Consider the following 12,433-nt stretch of genomic DNA (forward strand, 5'->3'; position numbering starts at 1 on the left):
CGACTGACAGATGGGCTTTTTTACTTTTTATTTTATTTTATTTTATTTTCAGATGGGCTTTTTTAAACGTGTCCGGCCACCGCAGGAAGAGCAAGAAAGGGAACAGCTTCAACCTCATGAAAATGGCGAAGGAAACTCAGAAACTTAACCGTCATTTTTAAGTCATGCTACGCTCTGACCCGTCAGAGCTTCCGACTTCATCATAGGTTTCAGTTTCCTTTGCGAGGAATAAAACTTCCAAGACTGTACTGCTGACGGTCCCCGTTGGTATTAACCACACAACAAGGGCAATGGGTGTCAACTTTTTTGTCATTACTAAGTTCAAACGTACGTGTAATACACACCACTGACTTGCGTTTTTAGGTATTTAAATAATGAAATTTTAAGCAATAGTTGTTCTTCGATGTACATAAGACAAGGAGCACCTGAGTTACCACTTTCTATAAGATAGGACCTCCTACGATGATTATTTCTGATTTTGTGTGATTTTGTTTGTTGTTGCTTTTGTGGTTTTAAGGCAATCCATATTTGGACCTTAGGATCCACATCTTTTGTACAGGAGCTTACTGTTAATACACATTACACTACAGTTGAGTTTTTAAGCTACTAACTTTATAACTGCATGAACTTGGATTTAATATTACCTGTGTCTTAGAACTTAAAAAAAAAAAAAGAAAAAAAAAAAAAAGCATGATCCATCCAGATTCTTTCCTGTAATAGAAAAGGTATAGTATTTTAATATGAAAGTTGGGTACATGCTATTGTGTTTTTATTTTTGTTTTATCCACTCCATTTCCTTACATTTCAGTTTGTATACGTTTAGATTCTATTTCAAATCCTTTAAGCCAATCTATACTAAAAATTCTATGATCAAAAATGCCTCTTTTGTGTAGTAGTTTTAATTTCCGCTACTCATCATCATGCTTAAAGCCATATGCGCTTGGAAATCATTTCTGAAGTACGGAAATTCCATTGTATTAGTCTGGCTATCCGCAATACAAAAAAATATATATATATCATTTAAGTTAAAAGACTGTAGTTCTTTGATAGACTTGCTTATTAATAGTACGCTCTTAGAGCAAGAATTTTGAGCCTAGATTAATTTATTTTCTTCCTATATATGTAATCTTCCTTACATCTCTAAAACTTTACTGAGAATGGGTTAAGATCAATGACGAATCTTTATAATGTGCAGGAACCTGCACCCGACCTCCAACCCCACGAGAAATGCGTGGAATTGAAATTCTTAAAGTAGCTTGCTGGTTTGCTTCCAGCAATAATAGCATGATGCTCACACGGACATTACCTTAGCTTGAGCAAGGGTATCATGTGTAAAACCAGTCTCGGCTACCAAAATAACGTAGAGTAGTTACTTTTATAAGCAATACAAGTTACTGGGAGCCTTTTAAAACTTTTATAGTTTTATTAACATAAATTACTTTTTTAGAATTTTTATATAACAGCTGCACAGGTAGCAAATTGTAATTTTATCTGCCTAGAGGGTGATGATTCTTCTAGAGGAATAATGTGATTTAGTCACAGTTCCTCAAGGTCTGGGAACGACTATTAATTATACCTATTTTTGTGCAATTACATCACGTTGTGCTTTAGAAATTGAGAGTTTAATAGGTTTTTAACTGCTGTCCTCATTAGGCAAGGATAAATATTTCCCTTAAATAATTGAATATTTTTCTATGATTTAAAAATAATTGAAATTTATCGTGCCATGTCTTGTGTTCGAATTCCTCACACAAGGGGCTAAGCTAGAATATATTTGTAAAACAGAGGAACGTGAGTTATATACGTTAGAACGTGACAAGACCCTGTATTCAGCTTAGATGAATTTCAAAATTAATAGATTTTGTAGCATAGGTTTTGCTAGTAGCTCAAAAGATCTTACTCGTATGCAATAAGTATTTTTATTACCAGTAAGTCTAAAGTTTTTTAAGAAAAAATATTTTTATCCTGGGATCTTCCACCAAACAGTCACTAAGTTGACGACTTTGACTTTATACCTGTTTCCCCACCGAATAGTAGTCATCCCTGAAAGTAGATGTTGGATAGAAATCCTCTCTTTACAAGAAATGTTAGTTTGCTTTTGCACGGTCTGTTCCTCCTGTGGCCTGTAGCTCAAGGTATAATCGTGTGTGGGAGACTGAAGGATACTGGTGTTGGAAGCATGATGTTTTAAGTTCCCTTTTATGAAATGTAGTTTTGAGCAATAGTATTTTCTTTTAAAAAATGAAAACATGTATCTCTACAGAACTATGGTAGAAGTATGATTTGGAAGCTCACACTTCGAGGAAAATGTTTGGGAAAAATGTTGGGATGATTTCTACCCCAAAGCAGCATGTGAATGTATTTGGTTAAAAACGTCAAGCAACAGTTCTGTGAAAACTTACAATTTTCAAACATTTTTAACATTTTTTAAATACTACTGTTTGTGATTCATTGAGATTTAAAATGCATTTTGAGTGTAAAATTTGAATAACCTGATGAGTCTTAAAAAACAGTATTTAAAGCATTTAATATCGGTGAGAAATATACTCTTGCCAATTTCTCACGTAGGCATTTATTCCAGAATTGATAGCTTGAGAAACATATGTGTGAGGGATACTCTTTCCCTCTTTTCCCCTTTATCTTTCTCTTGTAATGAATCATTATTGTAATTGTCGTATAGGTCTTCATAATTCCAAAGTGTAAAACAGTTAAAACTCGCGTCCCACAGTCTTACCTGTTCTGGAACTACTGCTTCGTAGCGAATTTTCACCAATACTCCCTAGAAAGTGAAAATGCAAGCATTTGTAGAAGAGACTGTCCTTCTACTGGCTTCCTAAGAGGGCCGCGGAAGGTTTGTGATGGTTAGTGACGGCCCCGAGGGAGAGTTAAGTGGCAAAGGTAGAGCGTATAAGAGATCAGCTACTTTTTATAAGGCGACCTCCGAGTTGGTAGACGGTCCCGTGTCGCGTGCCAGCCTCGGAGAAGAGGAAGGCCTTCTTGAAACACGGGTACGACCCTCGCTGATCTTAATGTCACTTTGTCTGTACCCTTGGGTGGTTTGTATGTGCGGTCAGTTTGGTCAACAACAAATGTGAAATTCAAAAATTGATTATAGTCTCAAAAAAGGGCAAAAATAAAATAAATAAATAAATAAATAAATAAATAAATAAATAAATAAATAATAAATAAGTAAGTAAGTAAGTAACCTAATGCTCGGTGTTTTGGAGACCGGCCCTTTTACCTTGTCGGTAGGCTCGCTTGAACAACACACCCCAGGCCTGTATGCTTGTATTTCATTGCGGTTTCTGATTTGTAATGAACTTCTTGGGGGAGGCGTCAGGTCCTTGATTTCTGTTGTCACTGTTCTCAAGTGCAATATAACAATATAACCAAACCTCGTGCATTTTCAGAGTCGCTGTTAACGTGGTAAACCTAAACTAAACAGACTCATTAAAATTTTGGTTCGTAGGAAGGAGTGATTCTGCTATGGATGAACGAATGAAGTTACTCACCCCTAAGAGGTGCATTCTACGTTTTATTCCAGGCTGGGCGGGAACTATTCCCTCCTAGTTTTGAGACACTTTTGAAATATCTTGAAGTGGCCTGGAAGCTATATATATATATGGAATTAACTTGCTGCCTAGTAACATAGAAAGTGGTTTTCTTTGTTTAGCTTCTCTTATGGTCGCCCACATTGGGTGAGACATAAGCCGCGTGTCTCCTAAAACTTGTCATTTGCTGACTTGACTGGAGTTCGTGAACACCCGCACGGCTTCGTTTCCACCGTGTAGCTTGTGTCTGTTCAATAAACTTGAGCATATGGTGCCACTCTCGTGTGCGGGCCTCGTATCTTCCCCCGTGACGTCGTCTTTTTGATCACGCGAGCCCTCGCTAAGGCGCCCAGAGGATGCCCTCAAAGAGGTACCTCTGGATGTCTGAGTTCTTGAAATACGCGTGATAGTCATTCGAAAAAAAAGTAATACAAAAAGAGCGAAAGGAAGCTAATGTTAAAATACACCGGTCACAAATCCCAGAATCCTAGACCTGTTGAGAGTTAAAAGGGGTTTCCAGTGCCGATGATGGCAGGGCCGCTGTTATCAGGTGACAGTGGCGAGTGATGAACAAAAGGGGGCACAGAAAGCCTTTTCGGAAACGCTGAGGTCACCCACAGCTGGCAGGAGCTGGAGGGGCTGTGAGCCTCACTGCGAGGGCAGCACCCTCTCGCCTGGAGCTGCTTGGTGTCACTGGAGAGCGGGCCCAGGGACCCTGGTGTCCTGGAGTGACGGGCCTGTCGCCCGGCGGGAACGACGAAGGGAAGGGGCCGCCCCGTGGGCGGGAGGGACGCCACCGCCGACCCTGTTCTGACCCTGGTCCTGCAGCGAGACTCCGAGGAGCCCCGGAGGAACCGGCCGTGGGAGGTGGGGGAGCCGAGCGGGGCGTCCAGCTAGTGGCCGCCGGGGCCGGGCCGGGGACGGAGGGTCACCGGGGAGGCCGCGCCAGGGTCCGCCCCGGGCCGGAGAGCAGCCGTAACGCCGGGTCCTGCTGTGGGAGCCCCTTGCTGCCACGGGCGGCCACGGCCACGCACCGTGCACGCGGGTGTCGGCGCACATGGGGAGACCGGGCCACCGTGCTCCCAGCTCGACGGGGAGTCAGGAGGGCCCCGCACACACCGTAGCACACGCGGCCACTGTGTCGGCGCCTCTAGGAAGATGGAAGTGATGGCACTTCAGGAGAGACTGGAAGGGAGCAAGGACTCCGGTGGGAACCTTAGGACTCACAAACACGCGGGGTCTGGCATCACACTCACGGGAGGGGGGTCCATGCGCACAGAAGGCAAGGAAGAGCCGGTGAGTCTCGGGGGCCCCGGATTCACCGCAGCAGGTGCGGGTCACGGGATGAACAGCCTCAGCCATGGGTCAGTCTGGGCGGGAAAGAAAGGAGGCAGGAGAGAGAAATGGGGAGGCTGACTGCAGACCAGAAGGGGGCCGGGGGCCGTAAATGAGCAACCGAGCCATTCTGGAGGCTCAGCGGAGCCTGGACAGGACACTCGACCCGCCCCCCCCCCCAGGGCCTCTGGAGCCAGGGTCTGCGCCACCCCTGGGCCCGGGCCAGTGTCCCAAGCTCACTTCCGTCCCCCCGGCCCGGGACATGCCCTTGTAGGGGGGCCGCGGGGCCCAAGCAGCAGCCGTGCCAACGGGGGACCCCCTGAGCACCCCTGGGGTCCAGCGGGAGCCATGCGGTGGCCTTCGAGATTCAGGCACACCATCGCCCAGCTGGCAGGCAGGTGGATGGTTTTGAGTTTCTCAGGACGCGTCAGTGAGGAAATGAGAGGGGAGAGGTTATTAAAGAACAAGCAAACGTCCTTCACGGTGACATCAGCATCGGCCTCCACTTGAACCTTTCCCGCTTACACCAAAGTCAAGCACTTGCCACCTGTGCTGCTACATTACTGGCACCAAGCGACCTCGGGAGCCTTTCCTCAGCTCACAGGTACTCGGTGACCCCCGGGTGACAGAGGTGACACGGTGGTAACTAATTTCACCCCATTCCCACCAGGCAGCCGTGGCCGCTCAAGGGGAGCCCGAAAGCGCCTGCACGATGAGCGCCGTGATTCAGCCGCAGGCCTGGGAACGTGGTGGGCCCAGCCTGAAGACACGGTCTCCTCTTCTCACCCTCAATCCCCCAAATCCAGTTCTTCACCGTATCCGCTCCACACCCTCTCCTAGATCCCTTCGGGCTCGGTCACTGCATGAGCCCCATTATTTCATCGTGGCCTAGATGATACATTAGGGTCCCGTGACCGTGAGGTCCTTTTGTGGTGAAGGGTAACGTGACCTCGGGGGCCAGGGGCTGAGGTCAAGGACACCTTTCCGTGTGTGGGGGGGTGGGGGGAGCTGCATTAGGTCCACAGTCCCCTCTGGCCCTCAGAGATTCACTTCAGCCTCATATAAAATTCAGGAAACTCGCGCCAAAGTCCCCAAAGTCAAGCCATCACAGCATCGACTCAAAGTCCCCAATCCCTCCTCGACTCATCAGGGCCAATGCCCCAAATCTCATCATCATCTGAGTTAGGTGTGAGCGAGGCCTTCCTGGGATTCGCTCTCTGCGGGGACCCTGAAACTAAAGAAACAGGGTCCTCTGCTCCCAACATACCACCTTGGTGGGGGGGGGGCGTATGATAATTTTAGATTTTTTTTTTAGGTTCAAAAAAAAGGAATAAAAAAGTAGAAGGGGGGGGAAAAAGAAGTCACTGGCCCCAAGCACCTTCAGAGTCCAGCTGGGGAAACTCCACCTGGGTTCAGAGACCGTGACGACTCCCTGTGGCTCGGGGTTCCGGGTTCCACCGTCTGAGTTTTCCTTACCCGCCCCCCCAGCTCCCACCATGACACGTAGCACGTGTCTGCAGTTAAGGGGTGTTTTTGACTTATTTCGGCCGGCGTGGGGGCCCGGGGTGCTCTTCCAGGTTGTGCTCCGTCCTTCTTAGACGGTGCTTCTGCTGGTAACGGACCTGCATCTGCGGGAACCGTGCGGGCGTCCCGCGTGTGTCGGGCAGATTCCCCCGCCACCCCGGAGGCCGCCCCGTGGACCTTGCCGCAACCATCCCGTCTCTACCTGGGGCTTCCTTTGGGATGTGTGAGGGGATCTGTGAGTCACACATTTAAGTCTCTTCAAAGAAAATTTTCTGGGCTCTCCGTGTCCCCTCCACAGCCAACTTCCTGACGGGGAACCTCTTCACTCTGGTGTCCTCTCACCCCGGAGATGCTGAGAATTTCCCAGGTCTTAAAGCCCCGGTCTCCCGAGTTCTCTCTCTCTCTCTCTCTCTCTCTCTCTGTCTTTTAAAATTTATACTTATTTAATGAATGTATGTAATTTAGGCCCAGAAACACAGGAGTGGCTTGGGCGGGCCTGCACGCACAGGGCCACCCGCGATGCCGTGGAGACGGCGCCCGCTCTCCCATGCACAGCAGGTCACCCAGGCACGGGCGGCCACCCGAGGACTTGCTGGCCCGTTCCCTGACGAGGCCTCTACACCTCAGATTCAGTAATTGCTCCAATCACACGACCCCCTTCGGCTAATAATCCTAAACCGTCCCTGTGTCCAGGATGTGGATGGTCCTAACTGGGCAAGCAACCGACCACCTTGGCCGACGCTCGCCAGCGGTCGGTCCGTCGGTTCTCGAACTCGGACGGGCTGGGTCACGGTCAGATGAGCGGCCGCAGCAGAGCAGAGACAGCCAGAGTTTCAGGGACGTCGTTGGTTTAACGCCCCCCCTCCCCGGGGCGTCTGGCAGCCCCCGAGCCCAGGCGACTGTGGCACTGGGTCACTGGGTGCGCTATCCTGTCTCGTCACGACTGTGTGGTGCTCGGGGTGCTTGTGGAGCTCGTGGTGCTCGGGGTGCTTAGGGTGCTGGTGGTGCTTGTGGTGCTTGGGGTGCTCATGGAGCTTGGGGTGCTCATGGGGCTCATGGTGCTCATGGTGCTCGGGGTGCTCAGCGTGCTCATGGAGCTCAGGGTGCTTGTGAAGCTCATGGTACTCGGGGTGCTCAGGGTGCTTGTGGTATTCATGGAGCTTAGGGTGCTCGTGGAGCTCAGGGTGCAAGGGGTGCTGGTGTTGCTTATGGTGCTCAGGGTGCTCATGGTGCTCATGGGGCTTGGGGTGCTCAGGGTGCTCATGGTACTTGTGGAGCTCGTGGTGCTCGGGGTGCTCACGGTGCTTGTGGTGCTCGGGGTGCTGAGGGTGCTGGTGGTGCTCAGGGTGCTCAGGGTGCTCCGGGTGCTTGGAGTGCTCTGTGAGCCACCGCAGCTGCTGTAGCTGGTGCCCCAGGGGGCTGTAGCACACCTGCTCATGCGCCGTGCCCCCCATCCCTGCTCACTGCCACGCTCAGAGCACTGCTGGGGACCCCGTCCCACGGCTCCCGGGCGTTGCCTCGGGCTTGGCTGCTCTTCACCCATCCGTGAATTCCATAAACCCCATCCCTGAAGGGCACCCGTCGGATCCCAAAGCCCGAGTGAGGCTCCTGGCAGGCGGGGGCTGCGCTGCCCATCGCCCGCTCAGGCCTCTCAGGGCCCCCCAGCCTTGCCCTGCTCCTCTCTCCTAGGCGCGCACTCTCAGGTCAGACGTCCTGCGGGGCTGGTCCTGGAAGACGCGTCTCCTCGGTTCAGGTGAACGCTTTGCAGCGGGGCCCATCTGGGCCTTCTGCGGGCAGCAGGGACGCCGGCGAGCCCAGCCGCTGCTTGTCGTCGCAGCTGTAAGGGGGTCCCCTGCCATCTCCCGGGAGCTTTGGAATCGGCTTGCCAGTCTCTCCGGAGAAGTGATCTTGGCTTCTGATAAGGCTGCCGTCGATTCTGTAGACCGGTCTGGGGGGTTCTGCGTTTTCTTTTTTTCTTTTTTAATTAGGGTGTACTTGACATTGAGCAGTATAGTCATTAGCGGCAGGCGGACGACGTAATGATTGGATATTTGCACATATTGCAAAATGATCATCTCCCTCGGCCTAGGCAACGGCCGTCAGCATGAGCAGTCGCTATATGCGTCTCGCACACACGTATGCATGTGAAGGTCGACGCCCTGAGCAACCTCCAGACACGCACCGCAGAACTGCGCGACCGCACCGAGCTCCGGCGCCTTCCCACGGCTTATTTATGCTGCAGCTGGAAGCTGGAACTTTTGGCCCCTTCCCCGTGCTTCCCGCCTCCATCCCCTGCCTCAGGCAACCACCAACCCACTCCCTGTGCCGAGGAGCTCGCCCTGTTGTCGTCCCTGCGTGATTCCACAGAAACACGAGATCGTGAGGGGTCTCTTCCTGTCTGACTTCTCTGGTTCGGCGTAACTCCCTCCAAGGCCACCCGTGTTGTCACTAACGGCAGGGTCGCATTCTTTTTTTATGGTTAAATAGTATTGTACTTCGTGTGTGTGTGTGTGTGTGACACGTTTTCTTTGTGCATCCAGCCATCCAGCCATCGAAGGACACCTACGTTGTCTCCGTGTCTTAGCTGCGGAGAACTGAAGCGCCGTCGTCTCTTCGAATCGTGTTTTCGTTTCCTTTGGGTAAATCTCCAGAAGAAGAATTGCGAGACTGTACGGTACTCCTGTTGTTGTTTTGTTTTCCGAGGACCCTCCACACTGTGTCCCAGAGTGGCTGCGCCAATTTACGTTCCACCACCGGTGCCCGAGGGTTCCCCTTTCTCCGCATCCTGCCAACACGTATTACTTCTGGTCTTTTTGGGAAGAGCCATGCTAACAGGTGTGAAGTGATGGCTCGCCGGGGGTTCGCCTCTCGCGTCCCCGATGATCGGTGACCGAGGCCTCTTGGCGCGCCCGTTGGCCGTCAGCCTGTCTTCTTTGTAAAATGTCTGTTCACATCCTCTGCCCACGTCTAAATCGTACTGTTTGGATTTTTTTTGCTACTGATTTGTGTGAGTTCTTTATATATTTGGGGTATTGACCCCTTATTGGATATGTTATTCACGAATATTTTCTCCTGTTCCGTAGATTGGCTTTTCATTTTGCTGATGGTTTCCTCTGCTGTGTGGAAGCTTTATAGTTTGATGTACTGACATTTTTGTAATTTTTGCTTTTGTTGCCTTTGCTTTTGGAGTCAGAAGCAAAACTTCACAAGACTTTTGATTTTCAGAAGTCAAAAACTCACTGTCAAGGTGCATGTCAAGGAACTTACTGCCTAGGTTTTCTTCTAGGAGTTTTAGTCTTATATATTCAAGTCTTCAATCTTTTTTTATATATATTTATTTTATTTTTAAGTACTCTCTACACGCACCATGGGGCTCAAAATCACAACCGTGAGATCAAGAGTCGCATGCTCCACCAACTGAGCCAGCCATTTGCCCCTCCTCTCTTTAATCCATTTTCAGTTAGTTTTTCCATATACTGTCAAATAACAGTCATTTCATTCTTTTGTATGTGGCTGTTCAGCCTTTCCAGCACCGTTTATTAAAGAGACTGTCCTTTCCTCGTTGCATATTCCTGTCTCGTGTCATAAATTAATTGACAATTTCTGCATAGTCAACTTCTGGGCTATTTTATTTGCCCATTTTTAAATTGGATTATTTTCTTGCTATTGTTTAAATTCCTCACATATTTTGGATATTAGCCCTTTAGAAGATGTGTGGTTTGCAAATATTTTCTCCCATGCTATAGGTTGTCTCTTCACTCCGGTGATTGTTTTCTTTGCCGTACAGAAGATTTTTGGTTTGATGTAGTCTCACTTGTTTTTTGCTTCTAATGCTGGTGCTTTTGGTGTCATATCCAATAAACCATTGACAAAAGTGATATCAAGAAGTCGTCCCCTATGTTTTCTTCCAGTAGTCTTATAGTTTCAGGTAGTGTAATTAAGTCTTTAACCCATTTTGGATATTTATTTATTTATTTATTTATTTATTTATTTATTTATTTGAGACAGAGAGACTGAGCATGAGTGGCAGGGAGGAGCAGAGGGAGAGGGAGCAGCAGACTCCCCGCTGAGCAGGAAGCCCCATGCGGGGCTCCATCCCAGGACCCCAGGATCATGACCTGAGCTGAAGGCAGATGCTTAATTGACTGAACTACCCAGGTGCCCTGTCTTTAACCCATTTTGAGTTTTTTTGTTTGTTTGTTTATAGACTGAGATAGGGTCTAATTTCATTATTCTGTATGTGGATAACTGGTTTTCCCATTACCATTTATTGAAGAATGTTTGGATTTATTTCTGGGCTCCTTATTCTGTTGCCTTTGCCCAGCGTGTTTTCACACCAGTACCACACTGTTTGGTCTACTATAGCTTCATAGCATATTTTGAAATCAGTAGTGTGATGTCTCCAGGTTGTTTTTTTTTTTTTTCTTCTCAAGATTGCTTTGGCTAATTCATATTCTTTTGGGGTTCCATATGAATTATAGGATTATTTTTTCTATTTCTGTGAAAAATGACACTAGAATTTTCATTAGGTATTGCATTGAATCTGCAGATGGCTGAAGGGACTATGGACATTTAAACAATATTAATTTTTTTCAATCCATGAACAATGGGTATCTATCCATCACTTTTGTGTCTTAATTTTTTTTCACCAATGTTTTGCTGTTTTCAGTGTACAGATCTTTCCCTTCCTTTGTTAAATTTATTCCTAAGGTTTTTTGTTTGTTTGTTTGCTTTTGTTTTTGAGGCTATTGTAAATGAAATTGTTTTCTTGATTTCTTTTTTTGAATAGTGCATTATTAGTGTATAGAAGTGCAACTGATTTTTGTTATGTTAATCTTGTATCCTACAACTTTCCTAAATTTATTTAATAGTTCAAACAGTTTTGATGGAGTCTTCAGGACTTTCTATATGTAAGTTCATGTCATCTGCAAATAATTTTATTCTTTCTCTCTGGCTTGGTTTTTATTTCCTTTTCCTTATCTAATTGCTTTGGCTAGAACTTCCAGTACTGTATTTATTTATTTTATTTTTAAAATTTTTAAAAAAGATTTTATTTATTTATTCATGAGACACACATACAGAGACAGAGAGAGACAGAGACATAGGCAGAGGGAGAAGCAGGCTCCATGTAGGGAGCCTGATGCGGGACTCGATCCCGGGACTCTAGGATCACACCCTGGGCTGATCCAGGCACTAAACTGCTGAGCCACCCAGGGATCCCCCCCAGTACTATATTTATTAAAAATGGCGAGATTGGGCATTTTTGTTTTGTTCTTAATCTTGGAGGAAAATAGCTTTCACTACTGAATATGATATTAGCTGTGGGCTTGTCATATATGCCTTTATCATATCGAGGTCCATTTCTTCAATATCTAATTTGTTGAGAGGTTTTTTTTTTCTTATTATGAAAGGATGTTGAATTTTGTCAGATGCTTTTTCCAAAGCATCTACTAAGATGATTGTATGATTTTTGTTCTTCATTTTGTTAATGTGGTGTAAACTAACCCTTCAGGCTCTCTGGGAGTTTATCAATTAAAGAGGTGAGGACTGGAGTTTCAGGCACAAAAAGCTAATATGTGAAGGTCCAGGGGCAAGTCAAATAAGTCTAGTTTAAGGTGATAAAACAAATCCTCTCTCTCTCTCTCTCTCTCTGGAGGGCTCTGTGTGTGTGTGTGCGTGTGTGAGCCTGGGTAGTTAGTGGACAGATTGTAAATGGCTTTCTAAGTCTATCAGGGATTATGGACCTAGTGCCAAGAGCAGTTGGGAGGTACCAGTAGATCTCAGGGAGGGCAGAACGATCACATAATATATACACGGTGGTGTGCTTTGCTGCGTGATGGTGCTGGCACCCGCCATTCCTTTGTGAAACACGCTGGCTGGCGGGTAACGCACAGGCCGTTAGCAGGACACCCCTTCCTGAGTGCTTGCTCGGTTTTGCTCGCCCCGGTCGCTTTGTGTGTGTGCCGAAGTCCGTCGTTTTTGCCAGTTCTATGTATTTTAAGGAATGGATGAAATATAAATTT

At 47.4% G+C, this 12,433-nt stretch overlaps 1 protein-coding gene across 2 annotated transcripts in view; it reads left to right on the forward strand.

The window, feature by feature from the left end:
• Positions 1-3,828, forward strand: part of ITGAV (integrin subunit alpha V) — an 87,674-nt gene extending 83,846 nt beyond the window's left edge. For both annotated transcript variants that reach the window (XM_072752126.1, XM_072752125.1), the window contains exon 30: positions 53-3,828. In XM_072752126.1, coding sequence (XP_072608227.1) covers positions 53-148 — 96 coding nt within the window. In that variant the 3' untranslated portion in view covers positions 149-3,828. The remainder of the gene's footprint in view (positions 1-52) is intronic.
• Positions 3,829-12,433: the final 8,605 nt, after the last annotated feature.

This window comes from Vulpes vulpes, chromosome 3 (genome assembly GCF_048418805.1).
Source record: "Vulpes vulpes isolate BD-2025 chromosome 3, VulVul3, whole genome shotgun sequence".
Taxonomy (NCBI): domain Eukaryota; kingdom Metazoa; phylum Chordata; class Mammalia; order Carnivora; family Canidae; genus Vulpes; species Vulpes vulpes.